General features: G+C 41.3%; 1 protein-coding gene across 5 annotated transcripts in view; it reads left to right on the plus strand.

Annotated features, from left to right (window-relative positions):
• MLLT3 (MLLT3 super elongation complex subunit) overlaps nt 1-23,388 on the plus strand; it is a 389,891-nt gene that overhangs the window by 145,292 nt on the left and 221,211 nt on the right. For all 5 annotated transcript variants that reach the window (XM_073542701.1, XM_073542697.1, XM_073542699.1 and 2 more), the window contains one exon: nt 13,484-13,566. In XM_073542701.1, the coding sequence (XP_073398802.1) occupies nt 13,484-13,566 (83 nt within the window). The remainder of the gene's footprint in view (nt 1-13,483; nt 13,567-23,388) is intronic.

The following is a 23,388-nucleotide window of genomic DNA, read 5'->3' on the forward strand; positions in this document are numbered from 1 at the left end:
CGACCTCTACCAGAATGATGGAAAGAGAAAAGTATGGCAAAGGCGTGGTACAGCTCATGATCCAAAGCATACCACATCATCTGTAAAACACGGCGGAGGCAGTGTGATGGCTTGGGCATGCATGGCTGCCAGTGGCACTGGGTCACTAGTGTTTATTGATGATGTGACACAGGACAGAAGCAGCCGAATGAATTCTGAGGTTTTCAGAGTCAATCTGTGTGCTCAGATCCAGCCAAATGCAGCCAAACTGATTGGTCGTCGTTTCATACTACAGATGGACAATGAACCAAAACATAAAGCAAAACAACCAAGGAGTTTATTAAAGCAAAGAAGTAGAATATTCTTGAATGGCCAAGTCAGTCACCTGATCTCAACCCAATTGAGCATGCATTTCACTTGTTAGAGACTAAACTTCAGACAGAAAGGCCCACAAACAAACAGCAACTGAAAACCACCGCAGTGAAGGCCTGGCAGAGCATCAAAAAGGAGTAAACACAGCGTCTGGTGATGTCCATGAGTTCAAGACTTCAGGCAGTCATTGCCAACAAAGGGTTTAAAACCAAGTACTAAAAATGAACATTTTATTTACAATTATTTAATCTGTCCAATTACTTTTGGTCCCTTTAAAAACAGGGTGGCACATGTTAAGGAGCTGAAACTCCTAAACCCTTCACCCAATTTTAATGTGGATACCCTCAAATGAAAGCTGAAAATCTGAATTTCAACTGCATCTGAATTGTTTTGTTTAAAATTCATTGTGGTTATGTCTAGAACCAAAATTAGAAAAATGTTGTCTCTGTCCAAATATATATCGACCTAACTGTATATCTCCCCTCATGTACGACACCAGTGACCCTGTGACACCCCACATCTCATCTAGTCCTTTTAACTCTTCTCTCTCTCTACCGGTATCTTTCCCTCTTCATTTAACTATTGCAAAAAAAGGGGGAGACAAAAAAGCGCAATAGGGTCTTATCCACGTTACAAAAGACAGTATATCATGAAATATGCTCACCTGGTTAGGATGAGATAAGAGCGTGTAGGTAGCGGCTGCTGCAGATCCACAGGTCTTCAGTGACCAAAGAAATGATGAATCCAAAGGGAGCTTGTAGCTATATTCCGCGCTGCCGCTTTAGACAAATTCCAGGAGAATGCTGTATGATTGCAGTGGTTTTATTCTACGCGTTTCAGGGGTCTCATGCCCCCTTCATCAGGAAATACCACCTGGTATTTCCTGATGAAGGGGGCATGAGACCCCTGAAACGCGTAGAATAAAACCACTGCAATCATACAGCATTCTCCTGGAATTTGTCTAAAGCGGCAGCGCGGAATATAGCTACAAACTCCCTTTGGATTCATCCCTCTTCATTTAAACATGCCAGCATACATCCATTCCTTAAAAAAAAATCCCTCAAACAAAACTGTGCTGCTAACTATAGACCTGTGTCTTCCCTTACCTCTAAAGGCTTGGGACCATCTAATCTGCTATCTCTGTTCTTGATCCTTTACAGTCTGGTTTCCGCTCTTTACTCTCTGCTGAAACTGCCCTCACACTAAAATCTCTAATGATCTATTAACAGCTAAATCTAATGGTCACTACTCCTTGCTGATTCTCCTTTATCTCTCTGCAGCATTCAACACTGTGGATCATCAGCTCCGTCTCTCTATGCTCCGCTTTTTGGTGCTCAAGGATACCGTTCTTTCTTGGTTCTCCGCCTATCTCTGTGACCGCTCCTTCACTGTACCTTTTGCCGACTCCACTTCCCCTTTTTTCGCCCCTTAAGGGGGTTTTACACATAGCGATATCGCTATAACGTCACCGATTTTGTGACGTTATAGCGATATCGCTATGTGTGATACTTACCTCCGACCGACTCCCCCGCTGTCCATCGCTGATCGTGCGAGAATGTCCGGCTCCATTTCTCGTCGTCAGCTTCCTGCTGGGCTTCCTGCTGTGTGAGACAAGCGACGCGTGGAGGCGGGCGGGAGGACGTCAGGATCGCTGTGTGTGAAAGGTGAGTATCGTGCGCTGCGTCGCTGCAGCATCGCTGTGAGGTCTGCCTGTGTGACAGCTCACTAGCGATCATTTAGCGATGCACCAGCAATCCTGACCGGGTCGGATCGCTGGTGCATCGTTAAATGTAAACGGCCCTTTACTCTCAGCACTGATCGTTGAGAAACCTTAGGCCCCCTCCTCTTCTCCTTGATTATTACCCCTGCTGGACAAACAATCACTAGATTTGGTTTTCAGCACTATTTCTGTGCTGATGACACTCAATTACATACGTTTGACTTCACGCCTGCATTATTGCAAAACACCAGTGATTGTCTTTTGGCTGTCTCTAACATCGTGTCCTACCTTTTTCTGAAACTGAACCTTTTGAAAACTGTACTCATTGTGTTTCCTCTATCTGCTAACCTACCTATACCTGATATTGCCATTTGCGTGTGTGATTCTACTATTACCCCCTTTCCTCCTCCAAGCAACATGCCCACTGTCTCGGGGTCATGTTTGATTTAGTTCTTTGCTTCACTCAACACATCCGATCACTCGCTCACTCGTATCATCTACACCTCAAAAACATTTCTAGAATTCGACTTTTTCCATGTTTCGACTCTGCAAAAACTTGTACTGTTGCTCTTATTCATTCTCGTCTAGACTACTGCAACTCTCTGCTAATCGGTCTCCCTCTTACTAAACTCCTCTCCAATCTGTCCTGAATGCAGCAGCCAGGATGAGATTCCTCCCCAACCATTACACTGAGGCCTCAACCCGTGCCAGTTTTTGCACATTTTGTCCATCCGTTATAGAGTTTAATATAAAATTATCACTCTCACTCACAAAGCGCCCAGTGCTTCAGCACCACTCTCTCCTCCATTGTCTCAGGCTACCACCCTACCCGTGCCCTCGGTTCTGCTAATGACCTAAAATTAACGTCCTTAATAATCCAAACCTCCTACTCCCATCTCCAGGACTTGTCACATGCTGCTGCTGCAATTCCTTGTAATGCTCTACCCAGGACAATTCGATTAATCCCCGATATCCACAGTTCAGACTGGCCTACTGCCTCAACATACTTCTCGAACTATCCCCATTTTTCCCATACAAAATTTTCTTCAAAACCAGGAACCTCGTTGCATCTGTTCTCACACCCTTCATGCAATAAATAACCCTGTGTGTCTGTACTTTTACACATACTTGGTGGTTACTGGTTCATGCAGCATTATGTTAACACCCTATTTCTTGCATAGATGGTTGGACCGTACAATGCAAGCAGTTGTCACCTTTTGTGTCTCTCCTATTTCCTCATAGATTGTAACCTTGTGAGCAGGGCCTTCCCTCCTCATGGTATCTGTTTATGTGATTGTTATGCTGTAATATCTTTTATTGTCTGTACAAGGCCTTTCTAAAGGGCCTGTCACACTAAGCGATATCGCTAGCAATATCGCTATAACTTGTGACGTTATTGCCATATTGCTAGCGATATCGCTGTGTCTGATACTTACCAGCGACCGGCTCCCCCGCTGGTTATCGCTGATCGTGCGAGAACGTCCAGGACTGTTTCTCGTCGTCAGCTTCCTGCGGCGATTCCTGTGGAGAGACAAGCGACGAGCGTGGAGCCAGGCGGGAGGACGCAGGATCGCCTAGTGTGACAGGTAAGTAGCGACCCCCGTCCCCAGCGACGTCGCTGGTGAGATCTGCCTGTGTGGCAACTCACTAGCGACCACTTAGAGATGTACCAGCGATCCTGACCGCGTCATATCGCTGGCCGGGACCGCTGGTGCATCGCTAAGTATGACAGTACCTTAAGATGTAAAGTGCTGCAGAATTTGTTGGTACTATAGAAATGAAACTATTATTTTGAGCATTTGTGAGGAGCATACTTATGTTGGACATCAAAGCCTGACTAGCTACCTCCGTTCTAGGTCATTCCAAAGATATTTGATGTGACTGTGGTCAGGGTTCTGTGGAACAGTCATGTTCTTTCACAATAAGCTACCCCCAACCATGCCTTTATGGACCTTGCTCTTTTCCACCGGGGTGCAAGAACGGGGGACAGAAAAGGGCCTTCTAAAAACTTTTCCCATAAAGTTGGTAGCAAACAACTGTCCAAAATGTCTTGGTGTATTGAAACATTAAGAATTCCATTCACTAGAATTAAGGATCTGCACCTGAAAAATTACTCCATAGTAGTATTCCTTTTCCACCAAATTTTACAGTTGGCTCAATGCAATCGGGCATGTGTGCACCAACCCCATCCTCATCCATGAAACAGCTAGAGAACAGTGGTCTGCCATTCCAAAAAAGCAAGCAAAAAAAATAACCCTCCTCCATTGAACAGGTTTCCTTCTCCACAGTCCAGTGGTCTAATCAACTCAATTTGCCACTTGGCATTGTGCTTGGTGATGTAAGGCTTGCATGCAGCTGCTCGGGTTAGGAAACCCATGCCACCTATGAAATTTTATTAATGGACTTGATAAAACAGTGATAGAATGATACTATTGTAATACAGTGGCCACAGATGTCTATAATGATAGATTGCATGATTAAGGGCTTGATTGTATGCACCAAGGGCAATAGGACTGAATGAAAACACTAATTCAGTGATTAATAAGTGTGTCCCAATACTTTTGTTTATAATAAAAAAAACTCCAGAATGCTAGAGTTATAATTCCAGGATCATAGAAATGTGTATTAGATGTTTATAGACTAGTTTGATTCTGTTTATTTTTAGACTTTTCCATGCTTTTGCATCAAGTGAATCAAGAGCCCATGTGCTGTGCTGCCTATGGGAGAAATCACAGCAGCTAATCTCATCTTCACAGCAAGCTGTGGATTCCAAATTATAGATAAAGCAAAGAGGGGGGAAAACTGGTGAGAATGCAGGATATAAGCCACATAATGGCCACCAATTGTGTTATTCCTCATGTACACACAGAAGTTGCTTGAAAGTAAAGTTACCCTGTAAATTTCTTGGTCTGTATGCTCTGTATATTGGTTGAATCTGCGCTTTTTGCATACTTTTTTTTTTTTTTTTGCGGATATATGTTTACAAGTACAGCACGTCACAGATGCGACAGTTTTATTGTACCTTTTTTATGTGTTGCCCATTTTTAATTTTTATCTTTTTATGACAGTCGGCATATGTGGGAATTGAAAAGGCTTGTGGTGATTTATAGGTAGTCTACAGGCGAGAAAAATCTAGGTTAGGCTAGTTTCACACTAGCGGTTTTTAGCGCTGTGCTTTGTGCGCAATAGAATCGTATACAAAAAACGCGTTTTGTATGCGTTTGCTTTTTTTAGGCGCATGCATTTTAACCAGTTTCTAGCCATCTTGACTCTTAAAACGCATGCGATTTTAAACGCTGGTGTGGACATGTCCATGCGCACGCCTGTGTTCCCATAGACTGTAATGTGATTTTTTTTTTTTTTTGCGCATTCTGTGCGCATGCGTTATTTTGACAGGTCGGACGGGCCAAAAATGCAACAGGTTGCGTCCGGCGCGCCTAGGCGCACACTACAAAAAAACCCCACATGCGCACGAAAACGCATACGAACGCGTGCATACGCTAGACCATGCGCCCCATGTTAAAGATAGGGGCGCAGAACGCATGCGCATGGATGTGCACGAAGCGCAGCGCTAAAAAATGGTAATGTGAAACCAGCCTTACTGGACTGTGATGACTTTTTTTTCTACTTACATAAAACTTTGCAGTCTAATCTATTTACATGTAATGCTGACTACTACAAAACCAGGTATTACAATAGGTAGACAACCTGGAACTGTAAGTAACGTGTATTTCCCTTCATTCCAGATACATAGCATGGCTAGAAACTCAACCAAATCACTGGGCTTCTACAGGTAGCAAGATGGCACTTGTGTGTAGGTTAGACCTTGTTCACATATACATCACTGGCTTTAGTATATAATATTTAATATAAATGTGTGTTATTACCTGATTCCATTGGGTTTCATTATAGAGTTTCTCTTTTGGACAATTTATTAATTTTTCCGAATAAAGAGTGTCATTGAGGAAAGTGTATCGGTGATCAGGAAGTCTAATGACGGTCTACCCTCGGTGTCCCCACTTGTTTCTGCTATAGTCACTGGTTTTCTTTAGGTTAATAGTTGGGGGGAGTCTGATCCTTTTGATGGAGCTTTTGTACACAGATGTGTAGACCTCGCACATTTGTTCCCTTGGTGCCCCTGTTCATGGAGCATTGAGTAAGACCATAGGCACTTAGACGCACTGATGGCTTGTTGTTCCAGGGGCTCATGGTCTTGCTTATGATCTGATAAGGACTCTCCTGACATTGGAGTATGAATGTTTCGGAGAAGCCCCACATCCAGACATGTTCACATAGCAGGCCTCTTATCAGATAACGGGTAATCTTTGTAAGACCCATAAAATACTATTGTATATAAGCCAGGTCTTTCTGCTATGTTTTGGACGTTTGCCAGCCCCTCAGTCTCTTGAATAAAACAAAGGCTTAGTGTGATAAGCCTCGCTATATGAAATACAGCCATGCTTTGTTCCAGGTAACGTGACCCCTTCTTGTCAACGTGGAGAAGTAAAGGAGGGAGAGTTACTTTCACTGAATTTCTCCCTATATTCAGGTAACAGTCGGCCATCCTGTATCCTGACGCTTACCACTGTTTATTAGTACAGTCCGCGGTTTTTGTCCTATGTGAATTGTGCCAAGCAGTCATAGGAGTAGCTGATCTTCTTGGACAGGTTGTTCTTCTAAGGACCTTGTTCCTGCTTCACACTGAACTTTAGGGTCAATTTAAGCATGAAGATGATATCACAAGTTTGTTTTTTGTCCTTTGTAGCCATAATCATTCAGCTATTTGTAATTTCATTATTTCCGCATCACATCTGGTAATAACTATCAGAGGCCGGTTTATATAAGGGGGACTCGTAGATGACACAGGCAAAAGATTCTATGAAGACCATGAAGAGTCATTGCTGTAAAACAAAGATATTCTATTCCAACCATAGAATCTTCAAAATAGAATATCTGAAATGGTCTCTGAATTCCAAATTTCAGAATTTCTTATTTGTTACACTGATTAATTGTAACTCGTGTGACAGATTTATTTCCCCTCATTTGGAATTTTCAGTATATACACCAGGATCTGTATGTTGATATCAGATTTAACCTCCCTTTACATGTATGTAATATCGATCCATCAAATTACAATTACTGTAGTGTTGTTACGGTACTTTCTACTGCTAATGAACAACCTGAATCTTCAGAATGAGACACAACCGCTAACCACCCGCATAATTATTGGGCCGTGTTTCTTTTAATCGGAGAGGTGAAGAATAATAAAAAATGTCCAGGGTATAAAGGCTTTTTTTTTTTTTTTTTTTTTTTTTTGTAGCTGAATAAATTTCCATCTTCTGATTAGGTACTTTTACATTGGCCGATGGTGACTGTTAAACTTTTGCCGATCAGCTACATAGAAGCTGATCGGTAGTTATTGGGTGATTTTATTTTTTTCCAAGAGCACTATTTTTTTTTTTCTGCCGACATAGCCGTATGTGGATTGTTGTTGTGTTTTTTGTTTTGCACAAGATGAGTTGAACTTTTGATTGGAATCATTTATTTTAACATTCGATGTAATGGAAAACGGAAAAAATATTCCAAGAAAGAAAAAATGCAAAACACTGTGGACCTTACCCGGTCCTTCGCTTCAGACTCACGACTACTCCGCACTAAGGTTCTTGCCTGTATTCATTATGACCTTTTTATCCCCTATATATTTGACGCCACACTGAATAGACTACCCCTGACAAAACTATGATGCAGTAGCAAAACACGTGGGGATCTTGCACCAACAGACATTTTATCCATGCTCCTTCATCCATGCTCCTCAGATCTTATATGGCTGCACATTGCACTTTTTCAATAGGTCTTTATTTTGTATTTCTCTAGGTACATTTGTTGTCACAGAAACTTTCTAGCTTATTTAGTCTATAGATTCTGTAAAACATGTATTCGTCTGAATATATTATTCTCCTGATTTTATTCCCTAGTACAGAATTTAAAGGGATTGTCCACTACTAGGAAAAATCCTTCTTGAACTAAATGTTTGGCCCCAATTTAAAAAAGAAACCTTTACTCCCCTCCCGTGCTGGCGCCATTCCAGTGGTGTTGTTGGTACTCGCGGTCCCAGAGCTCTCGAGTGATGTTGTGACACGTGGTGTTCGGCATCCTATCAGCACTGGCGTCACTGTTCCAACCTTCGTAACAGATTGAACATGAAGAGGAAGTCGGGGCTGCAGCTCATCTCTGACTGCTTGCCGGGCACCACATGTCACAACACCGCACAAACGCTTCGAGGCTGCAATTGCTGATAACGCTGGAACGGCACCGGTACGGGAGGGGAGTATAGGTTTTATTTTTATTCTATTGCTGCCAGACATTTAGTTAAAAAGGGGTATGCCTATTGGTGGACTTTTTCTCTATCACAGAAGCATACCTGTTATTTCAGGTAATAAGATGTGCTGTGTGAGGAATATTATTATTTCTGGTCATTAATTTTTTTTGTAACTTCTGGCCTGCATTTTTTACTAGAAAGTTTTCTCTACTTTTTCAGTTGTTTCTGAGCTAGTGGTGGAGAATGTCTATGTCTCCCAAGCACAGCACATAAAGACATGAGGCAGTCATGTTTTCCTGTGTCTCTATAGAACCCACTCAAAAGAAGCAGTATGTAGGACAGTACTGAGCAATTTAATCAAACAAATAAGGCATCACTCTGTTGCGTTATAGCATGCAAACATGAAATATGAACACTGAATTGCATTACTCCACTAGAAATATGAAAAGCTGAGAATGCTTAGCTCTGTCCTGGGCCCTGTAGTGTTCAACATCTTTATCAACGATTTAGATGAAGGAATTGAGGGTAAACTGATTAAATTTGCTGATGACACAAAGCTAGGAGGGATAGCTAATACTAGAGAAGAGAGAGAGGATTCAAAAATATATAAATAAACTGGAGAAGTGGGCAGCAACTAACAGAATGGTTTTTAACAGGGAGAAATGCAAAGTACTACATCTGGGCAATAAAAATGAAAAAAGCATATACAGAATGGGAGGAATAGGGCTAAGTGACAGCACATGTGAAAAAGACTTGGGTATACTAATAGATCACAGACTGAATATGAGTCAACAGTGTGATGCAGCAGCAAAAAAGGCAAATGCAATTCTAGGATGTATTAACAGAAGCATACAGTCTAGATCACGTGAAGTCATTATTTCCCTCTACTCCTCTTTGGTCAGACCTCATCTGGAATATTGTGTCCAGTTTTGGGCACCACATTTTAAAAAAGACATCAACAAACTGGAGCAAGTTCAGAAAAGAGCGACCAGAATTGTGACCGGTCTGCAAACCCTGTCTTATGAGGAAAGGTTGCAGGATTTGGGAATGTTTAGTTTGCAAAAGAGAAGACTGAGAGGAGACTTAATAGCTGTCTACAAATATCTAAAGGGCTGTCACATTGTAGAAGGATCAACTTTATTCTCATTTGCACAAGGAAAGACTAGAAGCAATGGGATGAAACTGAATGGGAGTAGACACAGATTAGATATTAGAAAAAACTTTTTGACAGAGTGATCAATGAGTGGAACAGGCTGCCACGAGAAGTGGTGAGTTCTCATTCAATGGAAGTCTTCAAACAGAGGCTGGACAGCCATCTGACTGGGATGATTTAGCGAATCCTGCTTTGAGCAGGGGGTTGGACCAGATGGCCCAGGAGGTCCCTTCCAACTCTACGATTCTATGATAAATTGGCCAATTCATGTGTACCTTGCAGCCACGTTATGGCGATTCTTGTTTGCCAGGACCTAATGCCAATCCTCTCTTAGACAGTCTACATTTCTTCTGGGAACGTAATGTGTATCCTCTCCTTGACCGAAGTCTATATATATATATATATATATATATATATATATATATATATATATATATATATATATATATATATATATATATCTATCTCAATGGAGACCCAATCTATGTTTGGATGCGACGGTCAGTTTTTTGATATTGTGTATACTAGCCTTCTGACTGAGCACGCCACCCCTTAGCTTCAGGCATTTTTAATTGCAACAGGACCATTGAGATTTAGACTTTAGTCTAGGAGAGGATTCACATTAGGTCCCCAAAAGAAATGTAGACGGTCTAAGAGAGGAGTGGCATTGTTAGATTCTGGCAAAAAGAATCGCCTTAACGTGACTGCCAGGTACACATGAATTGACCTATTTATGCACTAAGCATTCTAAATTTTTCATGTTTCTAGTGCAGTAATGCAGTTCAATTTTCATATTTCATGTTTGCATGCTATGGCACTAAAGAGTGCTGTCTTATTTGTTTGATTGCATTTGAGTTGGCAACTCTAGGTAAGCACCTGTTCAGACCCAATCTACAGTTGTGGCCAAAAGTATTGACACCCCTGCAATTCTGTCAGATAATACTCAGTTTCTTCCTGAAAATGATTGCAAACACAAATTCTTTGGTATTATTATCTTCATTTAATTTGTCTTAAATGAAAAAACACAAAAAGAATTGTCCTAAAGCCAAATTGGATATAATTCCACACCAAACATAAAAAAGAGGGTGGACAAAAGTATTGGCACTGTTCGAAAAATCATGTGATGCTTCTCTAATTTGTGTAATTAACAGCACCTGTAACTTACCTGTGGAACCTAACAGGTGTTGGCAATAACTAAATCACACTTGCAACCAGTTGACATGGATTAAAGTTGACTCAACCTCTGTCCTGTGTCCTTGTGTGTACCACATTGAGCATGGAGAAAAGAAAGAAGACCAAAGAACTGTCTGAGGACTTGAGAAACCAAATTGTGAGGAAGCATGAGCAATCTCAAGGCTACAAGTCCATCTCCAAAGACCTGAATGTTCCTGTGTCTACCGTGCGCAGTGTCATCAAGAAGTTTAAAGCCCATGGCACTGTGGCTAACCTCCCTAGATGTGTACGGAAAAGAAAAATTGACAAGAGATTTCAACGCAAGATTGTGCGGATGTTGGATAAAGAACCTCGACTAACATCCAAACAAGTTCAAGCTGCCCTGCAGTCCGAGGGTACAACAGTGTCAACCCGTACTATCCGTCGGCGTCTGAATGAATAGAGACTGTATGGTAGGAGACCCAGGAAGATCCCACTTCTTACCCCGAGACATAAAAAATCCAGGCTGGAGTTTGCCAAAACTTACCTGAAAAAGCCTAAAATGTTTTGGAAGAATGTTCTCTAGTCAGATTAGACAAAAGTAGAGCTTTTTGGGCAAAGCATTCAACATAGAGTTTACAGGAGAAAAAAAAGAGGCATTCAAAGAAAAGAACACGGTCCCTACAGTCAAACATGGAGGAGGTTCCCTGATGTTTTGGGGTTGCTTTGCTGCCTCTGGCACTGGACTGATTGACCGTTTGCATGACATTATGAAGTCTGAAGACTACCAACAAATTTTGCAGCATAATGTAGGGCCCAGTGTGAGAAAGCTGGGTCTCCCTCAGAGGTCATGGGTCTTCCAGCAGGACTATGACCCAAAACACACTTTAAAAAACACTAGAAAATGGTTTGAGAGAAAGCACTGGAGACTTCTAAGGTGGCCAGCAATGAGTCCAGACCTGAATCCCATAGAACACCTGTGGAGAGATCTAAAAATGGCAGTTTGGAGAAGGCACCCTTCAAATATCAGGGACCTGGAGCAGTTTGCCAAAGAAGAATGGTCTAAAATTCCAGCAGAGCATTGTAAGAAACTCATTGATGGTTACCGGAAGCGGTTGGTCGCAGTTATTTTGGCTAAAGGTTGTGCAACCAAGTATTAGGCTGAGGGTGCCAATACTTTTTGTCTGGCCCATTTTTGGAGTTTTGTTTGAAATGATCAATGTTTTGCTTCATTCTCTTTTGTGTTTTTCATTTAAGACAAATTGAATGAAGATAATAATACCAAAGAATTTGGTATTATCCAATACCAAATAATAATACCAAAGAATTTTCAGGAAGAAACTGAGTACTATCTGATAGAATTGCAGGGGTTTCAATACTTTTGGCCACAACTGTATGTTTGGATGTGACGGTCAGTTTTTTGATATTGTAAGTACTGAGCAATATAGCTGGGATTTCAGCTCTGGGTTGAGAAAAAAAAAAAACACTAGAAAGCTGCAGCATAACCTGCTCTTCCTCCGCCTTAAGCCCCTTTTCTTATACATTTGATCCAGCTGTTTTATTGAACCCAACAGTGAATTAAAAAGAATACTTAGTCTAATAAGTTGGTAACAAAGTTAGTTCCAGTATATTGATTTCTGTAGAATATTGTATATTTCTTCTGATTTTTTTTCTTTTTTTTTTCCCTCATCGTAAAAATGTGGGGATTACTGGTGTGTATAAAATTGGCAGCATCTAGGATTGACGTGAATGAAAACAGATTTTCTTAAGTGTGCTAACTAGAGTTGAGTAACTTTGGTCGGATTGGGTTTCATGAAACAAAATTCCGAGTCCGGGTCCGAAACCCGACCCCAATGCAAGTCAATGGGGAATAAAAGTCTGCATTGAGTGGATGAATGTCATCCACTCAATGTCAACTTTTATTTCCCATTGACTTGCATTGGGGTCGGGTTTCGGACGAAACTCCGACTTTTTTTTGCCCTAGTCTGACCAGTTTCATCTGAAAGAAATTTTGTTTCATGAAACCCGATCCGACCAAAGTCGCTCAACTGCTAACCCAAATACTGTGTGACATTGGTGTACCAATGATTGTTCCATCACCCTAGTAATTAGGAAATAGAAGATTCTTTAATCTGTGGGGTAAGGTTACAAAAGCAATGTCTTGTTATAGAAATCGTTATATGACTTGCAGGCGCTTCTTTTACAAGGTCACAAGTATTTTCATTGAATTTTCCATTCCAGCTTTGGCATTTAGTTTCCTTTAGTTTACTTTCTTGACAGATTCAATAACTGCGAAATCTGAGAAATTTTATCATTACAAGAACTTTGCGTAATTCAGTTCAGATTAGTGCTGGTGATGTGGTTAACTTGTTTGCACCAGACAAACCCTTGATCACTTATCTGGATTGGTGACACCTTGTTTTCACTTGTCAACACATTTAACCTGGTGCTACTAGCTTGTGACTGCTCTGGATCTGGTGGCAAATGCCACTGAGATTTGGCACTGTCAAAGTACTGCTATGTGACAGTCATGCAATCCTTGGTGTTTGCTAAACCTGGTATCAAATTTCAAAGCAACTATGAGAACTCTGGTGACCAAGTGCAGAGTCAGAAGTTACTGTGATACACCCCGTCTATTGATCATCATGAACGGGCAGTGTAACCATAATACAATAAAACTCCACATGGTTATTACTCCACAGGCACCAATTTGACACTGGTGCGCCATTGTATGCACAGCACAGTGCTAGCCACATGCCATACTCACTTTCCATTCTTTGTGTTTCAGTGTGTAAAGATCCTCCCTACAAAGTAGAAGAGTCTGGTTACGCTGGTTTCATTTTGCCAATAGAAGTCTATTTCAAAAATAAGGTACGTTGCTCCCATTTAAACTTTTGACTTTTACTCTTGAACAAATATTTGCATTTTTTGTTTTTAAAAATGAGTATATCGTTACTTTTCAGGGGTTTGTCCCGTCTCTCATGATATGATGGCAATGTCTGGTAGATGTGGGTCAAACATCAAGCATTTTCAGAAATCTTTGGAACTCCCAGGAGTCATCTGTGTCATCAGTGTGACACCTGGCGGTGCCTGGGAATCAGCGGTAATGTTGGCGCTGTTCCACAGCGCTGAAGACAGCTCTCATTATTCTGCCTTGCTCGAGCTGCCATCGGCTCTAGCAGGGGACAATGTTGAGAGTTGTATTCAGCTGGTATCCGCAAGAGCAGGCGGTGGATGATTAGCGTATTTGAAAGCCGCAGCCTGTGATATAAAGAAATAAAAAAAAGACATGGGGTTCACCTGTGTTTTTGGTAACCAGGCAGGCAAAACTGACAGCTGCAGGCTGCAACCCTCACCTGTCAGTTTTAGCAAGGCTGGTTATCAAGAATGGAGGGATCCCCACACCGTATTTTCTAAAAGTTTTAAAAAATTTAAAAATAAAATGGCGTGGGGTCCCCCATTTTTTTGACAACCAGCCAAGCTAAAGGCAACAGCTGGGGGCTGGTATTCTCAAGTTGGTAAAGGGCCATGAATATTTGACCCTCAAGCCAAAAAATTGCAGCCGCCAAAGAAAAGGTACAGGTATTAGATGTGCCAATTTTGTTGCTTTGCCCGGCTCTTCCCACTTGCCCTATGTTGGTGGCAAGTGGGGTTAATAGTTGTGGAGTTGATGTCACCTTTGTGTTGTCTGGTGACATCAAGCCCATGGCTTAGTAATGGAGAAGCATTTATAAGACGCCTGTACACTACTAATTCTATAGTTGTCTTATAATTAGAACAGAAGACATAACAGCAAATAGCCTATAACTGGACCCTGTACCTACATAAGTGGATCCAGTCTAGGAAAAGGAGAGGACACTCCAAAATATATTGTATACTGAAACCACGGAGTAAATGTCCAAAAAGTATTTGTGTAAAAATACTAATTTATTGAAATTACACAAACCTAATCATATACATATATAACACAGACAGGTAAAACAGTATCAGAGTAAATTAGAACAGAAGGATCAGGTAGACATCAGCATGTACATCACTAACTACATCTGAAGAAATTAAGATTAATAAAAATCTGCATACTTCTAAAATGAGCCAGAAGATGCCAAAGATAGGATAGTGGGTGAGAACAGTGGTGCTTCTATGATTTCAATAAATTGTCTAGAAACAATTTTTATATGTAAAAATATCATTCACTCCATGGTTTGTGTACAATAATCTTATAGTTGTATTGTAAATAAACGCACAGCAAGTATAAAGTCCTTTATTTGAAATAAAAACAGAACACACTTTTCCTTTTTTATTTAAAAATAACAAACCCAGTTATACTCAACTAACGCCAATTCCATTGAAGCCGTCGTCTCTTGTAATAAAACAAAAATAAAAAACAATATCTTTCACCTGTCTGTCGTTCTGTTCCATGTCTGTGGATAAACAGTTTTCAACCTGGATGCTGCCAAGATGTGATTGTTCAAGCGGAAAACCACTGAGGAATGAACTGCTGCGAACGCAGCATCAGAGAACAGTAGTGGCCTCATCAAGGTTATTGCTGGTCACTGAGGCTGTGTTCCCAGCTGGGCTGAACTACGGTGACCTTGGCATCTTGATAAAAAGTCATTGAGTTCACCGTTAAAAATGTCTTGTGGTGAACTCGCTGACTTTTTCTCATGGTGCTGAGGTATGCATTTCATATGTGTGGCATACGTGTGGCCACCGTGAGCTGCATCAGTGGGAAACGTACCAGTGCCTGGGATTCAGTGGTACTGTTCATGCTGTTCCTGGCGCCGGGTGCTGAAGACCGCTCACATCACTGTTCGCTGCTCTTGCTGTAATAAACGGTAGCAGGGGACAATTTTGAGAGTTGTATTCAGCTGATAAGTGAGAGCAGGTGGTGGCTGATAAGTATTTTTAATCCACTGCATGCTCTATAAATTAAATAAATGTAAAAAAAATATTACGTGGGGTTCCCCTGTATTTTTGCTAACCAGCCAGGCAAAACTGAAAGCTGCTAGCTGCAACACTCAGCTGTCAGCTTTAGCAAGGCTAGTTATCAAGGACACACAGAAACAGATATCTCCGGTACTGGATCAGGCACTACTACTATCTCCAACGTTACAAGGATACACTACTGTATGATTTAAATGAAACCATACTGAGTAATTTAGGAAGTATACAAGTGTCAACACAAGCACAGTATGTTGGCAATCTTGGACTAAGTGATTTTGCTAGAAATAAAATCTCAAACTTTAATATCAATTTTCAAATTTTTTTTTTGTGGGAGTGGGGCTGTAGCCAGGTAGTGTGGCCCAATAGATTCGTAAAAATTTTTGGTGCATATTATACTAGAAATATTGGTCAGGCATGCTGAAACATCACACCTAGCCAACTCATTACGTTGAGTGCCTCGTAATGAAATTGGTGCATCTTACACTAGTGGACTCTTCTTCAGGATTGGCATGAGATATTCAAGTCTTGGTTTATCAGCACCATATAAACTCTGCTCATTATGGTGCTGGATTTCCTGCAGTATTTTATCCCCAGGCCTTGTCTACATGGTCAGGGTGCATGCCCACGGTCCGTAAACGCTGCGGGTTGGATGCTGCGTACATCCGCAGCATCCAGATGTTACAGCATAGTGGATGGGATTTCAAGAAGTCCCATGTCCACTATGCGTGTGGAGATACCTGCGGATCACCCTTTCCAGACCACAGCATGTCAGTTTATCTTGTGAAGACGCGAGTCTCCACAAGATAAATCTCACCCGTACAATGCATTGGACGAGGTGATTTTGCACGGTTCAATGAACACATGCGGAATGGCCTGCATTCAATAGCCAGCAGCGCTTTGGGTACAGCAGATATGTGCTGCGTCCAAAGCGCTGCACATTCCTGAATGTGGGCACTTACCCTCAGTGGACTGCATTATTCTGCTGTTGTGGGACAATAGCCCTTACCATGTGTCTACTATGAATTGTAGTTCTTCAACAACTGGAGTTCCATACACTAATTATACACACAGTACTATGCAAATGTTTTAACCCCTTTCCTACAATGGACATAATATTCCGTCCATGTGACCTGGGACCTAATTCCCATGGACAGAATATTCGTCTAGCGCGATCAGCTGCGCTCACGGGGGGGAGCGCATCTGATCGCGGCCGGGTGTCAGCTTATTATCACAGCTGACACCCGGCACAATGTGTCTGAGGCGGTCACGGACCGTCCCTGACACATTAACCCCTTGCACGCCGCGATCAAACACGATCGCTGTGTACCGAGGGTTAAAGGGAAGCATCGGCAGGGAGGGGGCTCACTCCGGGCTTCCCTGAGCCCCCCACAGCAGCGCAATGTGCAGCGCTGCTGCGGGGGTCTCCTTCCCTGCAGGTCCCCGGATCCAAGATGGCGACGGGGACCTTCGGGGGGCCTTCAGGGAGCTGGCTTCCTCAGTGCCTGCAAAGCGCAGGCAAGAGGAAGTCTGCTTCAATGCCTGTGACAAATCGCTAAATAAATAAAAAATAAAAAAAATTTCCTAATAAATTTTTTGGAAATAAAAAAACAAAACAATAAAAGTACACATATTTGGTATCGCCGCGTCCGTAACGACCTGCCCTATAAAACTGTCCCATTAGTTAACCCCTTTAGCGAACCCCTTAAAAAATAAAAATCAAAGCAAAAAATGCTTTATTATCATACCGCCGAACAAAAAGTGCAATAACGCGCGATGAAAAAGACGCATATAAATATCCATGGTACCGCTGAAAACGTCATCTTGTCCCGCAAAAAATGAGCCACCACACAGCATCATCAGAGAAAAAATAAAAAAGTTATAGCTCGCAGAATAAAGCGATGCAAAAATAATTATTTTTATATAAAATAGTTTTCATTGCATAAAAGCGCCAAAACATAAAAAAAGACATAAATGAGGTATCGATGTAACCGTACTGACCCCACCAAAAGAAATTCATGAAACGCTGGTTTTTGTTCATTTTGCGTCACAAAATTCGGAATAAAAAGCGATCAAAAAATGTCACGTGCCCGAACATGATACCAATAAAAACGTCATCTCATCCCGCAAAAAATAAGACCTCGCATGACTCAGTGGGTCAAAATATGGAAAAATTATAGCTCTCAATATGTGGTGATGCCAAAAATAAAAAAACCTGCCATATATAGTAAATCAAACCCCCCGTTATCACCCCCTTAGTTAGGGAAAAATAATAAAATTAAAAAAATGTATTTATTTCCATTTTCCCATTAGGGTTAGGGCTGAGATTAGGGTTAGGGGTGTGTTGGGGTTAGGATTGGAGTTAGAATTGGGGGGTTTCCACTGTTTGGGCACATCAGGTGCTCTCCAAACGCAACATGGCGTCTGATCTCAATTCCAGCCAATTCTCCGTTGAAAAAGTCAAAATGGTGCTTCTTCCCTTCCAAGCTCTGCTTATGGGGTATCAGTCTACTCAGGACAAATTTCAAAACAACTTTTGGGGTCCAATTTCTCCTGTTACCCTTAGGAAATTAAAAAATTGGGGGCAAAAATATCATTTTTGTGGAAAAAAATGATTTTTTTATTTTCACGCCTAGGTGTTATAAACTTCTGTGAAGCACTTGGGGGTTCAAAGTGCTCACCACACATCTAGATAAGTTCTGTGGGGGGTCTAGTTTCCAAAATGGGGTCACTTGTGGGGAGTTTCAATAGTTTAGGTACATCAGGGGCTCTCCAAACGCACATGACACCCGCAGACCATTCCATCAAAGTCTGCATTCCAAAACGTCACTACTTCCCTTCCGAGCCCCGACGTGTGCCCATACAGTAGTTTTCTCCCACATATGGGATATCGTTGTAATCAGGACAAATTGGGCCATAACTTTTGGGGTTCATTTTCTCCTGGTACCCTTGGGAAAATAAAAAAAATTGGGGACTAAATGATCATGTTTGTGGACAAAATACGATTTTTTTTATTTTCACACCCGGGCGTTATAAACTTCTGTGAAGCACTGGGGGGTTCAATGTGCTCACCACACATCTAGATAAGTTCCTTAGGGGGTCTAGTTTCCAAAATGGGGTCACTTGTGGGGGGGTTTCCACTGTTTAGGTACATCAGGGGCTTTCCAAACGCGACATGATGTCCGATCTCAATTCCAGCCAAAAACGTCAAATGTCGCTGCTTCCCTTCTGAGCTCTGCCATGCGCCAAAATAGTCGTTTACACTCACATATGGGGTATCAGCGTACTGAGGACAAATTGCACAATAACTTTTAGGGTCCTGTTATCCTTGGGAAAATAAAAATTGGGGGTGAAAAGATCATTTTTGTGGAAAAAATATGATTTTTTTTAATTGTACCGCTGCACATTATAAACTTCTGTGAAGCCCTTGAGGGTTCAAAGTTCTCACAACATACCTAGATAAGTTCCTTGGGGGGTCTAGTTTCCAAAATGGGGTCACTTGTGGGGGGGTTTCCACTGTTTAGGTACATCAGGGGCTCTCCAAACGTGACATGGCGTCAGATTTGAATTCCAGCCAATTTTGCATTGAAAAAGTAAAACGGCGTGCCTTCCCTTCTGAGTTCTGTAATGCGCCGAAACAGTGGTTCCCCCCCACATATCAGGTATCGGCGTGCTCAAGACAAATTGCACAATAACTTTTCCAGTCCAGTTTCTCCTTTTCGCCTTGGTAAAATAAAAAACAATTGAACCTGGAGTATTTTTTTGTGAAAAAATTAAATGTTCATTTTTTTTTTTAAATATTCAAAAAATTCCTGTGAAGCACCTGTAGGGTTAATAAACTTCTTGAATGTGGTTTTGAGCACCTTGAGGGGTGCAGTTTTTAGAATGGTGTCACTTTTGGGTATTTTCTATCATATAGACACCTCAAAGTGGCTTCAAATGTGATGTAGTCCGTAAAAATAAAATGGTGTTGCAAAAATGAGAAATCGCTGGTCAACTTTTAACCCTTTTAACTTCCTAACCAAAAAAATGTTGGTGCCAAAATTGTGCTGATGTAAATAAACATGTTGGAAATGTTACTTATTAAGTTTTTTGTGTGCCATATCTCTGTGATTTAAGGGCATAAAAATTCAAAGTTAGAAAATTGCTAAATTTTCAAAATTTTCGCCAAATTTCCATTTTTTTTTTCACAAATAAACACAAGTTATATGAATGAAATTTTACCACTAACATGAAGTACAATATGTCACGAGAAAACAATGTCAGAATCACCGGGATCCATGGAAGCGTTCCTGAGTGATTACCTCATAAAGGGACAGTGGTCAGAATTGTAAAAATTTTCCCGGGAGTTAACTTGCAAACCACCCTTGGTAGTAAAGGGGTTAAGCAGGTTTGGAAAGAATGCTGTAAAGTAAAATGCTTTCTAAAGTAGACCTGTATCTAGTTTATTTTTAACAATTCACAAAATGCAAAGAGAAATCTAAATTAAATCTTTGTTTGTTGTGATCACTCTTTGTCTTCAAAACTTGCATGGATATACAAATCATCAATTCTTCGAGGTACACTTACACACAGTTTCTGAAGGAATTTGGCAGGGAGGTTGTTCCGAACCACAGATCTTGTGGATGTAGGCTTGTGCAAACCCTATGGTCTCTGAAAGGTAATCCTAGGCAGACATGTTGATGTTGAGCTAAGGGCTCTATGGGACCATATCATCGCTTCTAGGACTTCCATGTGGTGGGTGTTTATTTGGGGTGGTTGTCCTGCTGCAGAATAAAATTGAAGTCAAAATTGAAGTTGGTGAGATGCATTCTTGATGGTATTATTACCTAGATTTCTCAGCATTGACAAAAAGTCAGGAACTGTGGAAGTTGTTTTGGCCAGGGAAACTTGGTGCAACATGTAACAGACACATTATTAAACTTCCCTTTTGAAGTCAGAAGATGTCCAACAGTACGATCAGAACAGAATTGGCAGCAACCCACTACGTTCAATGACTTTTTCGCAGACGTCTGGCTAGAAGTGGTCTTCATGTAAGAATTGCAGCTGAAAACCATACCATTGACATGGAAACAACTGAACTGTGCACAACAATTAGGAAGTGGGTTGCAAAAAATAGCAGCAGGTGCTCTGGACTGATTAGTCAAAACTTTAAATACAACCCCAAATTTTAAAGAGTTGGGACTGTGTAAAAATGTGTTTAAAAAATGCAATGTCTTGGAAATCTCTTACAGCTATATTCTATCCACAACAGAACATAGAAAACATAACAGAAGTTTAAAGTTAGACATGTTTCCATTTCATCTGAAGAAAGTTAACTAATTTTGAAATGGCAGCAATACATTTCAGAAAAGTTTGGACAGGTTTAAGAAAAGGCTGTAGAGTAAGTGGTATTAATGAAAAACAGCTCTAGGGTCAATTACACATGACTGTGTAAAAAGTACACGTTAGAGAGGCAGAGTCCCTCTGAAGCACAGATTATCAGAGGTTCACCAATCTGTGAATTACTGTGTTTAAAGGTCCCGTTACATTTAGCGATGCACCAGCGATCCCGACAACGATACGACCCGGTCAGGATCGCTGGTGCATCGCTAAATGGTCGCTAGTGAGCTGCCAAACAGGCAGATCTCACTAGCGATGCAGCAGCGGTCGGGGGTTGTCACTTACCTGTCACACGCAGCGAGGGTGACGTCTTCCGCCCGTGTCCATGGAGTGGCTCATAGGCGCCAGCAGGAAGCCGACGACGAGAAATGGACAAGGCCAATCTCGCGCTATCAACGATATCCAGCGGGGAGCCGGGTCGGAGGTAAGTGTCACATGTAGTGAGATCGCTAGTGATATCGCTATTGTGTCACAAAATCTGTGATGCTTTAGCGACATCGCTAGTGATCTCGCTATGTGTGAAGGGGGCTTAAAAATTACCAAGACTTTGAATATCCCACCATTTAGAGCACATAATAACAAAAGATTCCGATATTCTGGAGAAAGTCACAAGGGCGATGGTATAATATATTGATTGATTGTGATCTAAAGGCCCTCAGGCAGCACTGCATTTAAAACTGGCATGATTCGATCGTACTGCATAAACTCAGGAATACTTCCAGAAACTATTGTCCGTAAATACGCAGAAAAGAATCCGACACTCCAAAATCAAATAAAAAAAATCTTTAATTTATTATGTACAATCCAGGCAGTCTATTGCTGTTCATATACAGGTGCTTATCACAAAATTAAAATATCATCAAAAAGTTAATTTCTTTCAGATCTTCAATACAAAAACTGAAACTCATATATTATATAGTGTCATTACAAACAGAATGATATACAGCTCTGGCAAAAATTAAGAGACCACCACATCAAAACCCTGTCATGGGCAGCCCATTCTCCAGACCTGAACCCCATTGAAAACCTCTGGAATGTAATGAAGAGGATGATGGATAGTCACAAGCCATCAAACAAAGAACTGCTTAAATTGTTGTGCCAGAAGCAGTGTGAAAGACTGGTGGAAAGCATGCCAAGACGCAGGAAAGCTGATTTTAAAACTCATGGTTATTCCACAAAATATTGATTTCTGAACTCTTCCGGAGTTAAAACATTAGTATTGTTGTTTCTAAATGATTATGAACTTGTTTTCTTTGCATTATTTGAAGTATGAAAGCAATGTTTTGTTTTGTTTTTTAATTTTGACCATTTCTCCTTTTCAGGAAAACAACTAAATTTATTGCTTGAAAATTCGGATACATGTTGTCAGAAGTTTATAGGCTAAAAGAACAATTTACATTTTACTCAAAAATATACTTATAAAGAGAAAATTCAGAAAAACTGAACATTTGAAAGTGGTCTCTTAATTTTTGCCAGAGCTGTATTTCAAGTGTTTGTTTCTGTTACTATTGGTGTTCTGTTAGGCTTTGTGCACACGCTGCAGACTGGTCTGAGGATTTTTTATTTGCAGAACTGCAGGTAAAACCGCAGGTAAAATGACCTGCGGTTTTACCTGCGGCCTGCGGTTTATCACCTCTACAATGGAGGAGATGGTAAACCGCAGCAGAATCCGCAGAAAAGAAGTCACATGTCATTTCTTTCTGCGGATTCAAAACCGCAGCTTTTCCGCAGTTAAAAATTCGCAGCATGTGCACAGAAAATTGTAAATCCCATAGGATAACATGCTTCTGTACACTGTCTGCAGAACTGCTGCAGTTCTGCTGTGGCCAAAACCGCAGCGGAACCTGTTATGAGCTCATTTTCTCCTTCACCTTTGATGTCCGATGAACTCCCTCTGCTGGTGAAAGGAGGTAGTGAAATTGATTTGGATGGGAAAAACCTGTCATCTGAACAGGTGGAGTGTGATTGGACATCCGGAATCTCTGAGTGGATATAAGGCCGCCGACGCCCCGCTGGGTTGCTGGTGATTCTCTCTGCTCGGAGCTCTGGCCTCCAGTTTAGTCCTGTCTACTAAAGCTAAGTTTTTGCTCTGCTATTGTTCCATGAGATTTTGTCTGGTTTACTTAGTGTTTTTTTCATCCAGCCCTGGTTGGGACTGGCTGAACTCCATTTTTGTCTCTAATCAGTTTATCAGCCTGTCTTTCTGTCTGTGTTTGTGTTTTCATCTGTTTTCACCGCCAATACATGTTGGGGGCTGTCTATTGCTTTGGGGTCTGCTCTGGGGCAGTTTAGATTTCCCCTTTCTTTCTTTAGGTTTATTTAGTTCTCCGGCTGTGAACGAGGTGTCTAGGACCACCGTAGGAACACTCC

Source organism: Dendrobates tinctorius, unplaced genomic scaffold (genome assembly GCF_039654945.1).
Source record: "Dendrobates tinctorius isolate UK_male_01 unplaced genomic scaffold, ASM3965494v1 ptg000128l, whole genome shotgun sequence".
Classification (NCBI taxonomy): domain Eukaryota; kingdom Metazoa; phylum Chordata; class Amphibia; order Anura; family Dendrobatidae; genus Dendrobates; species Dendrobates tinctorius.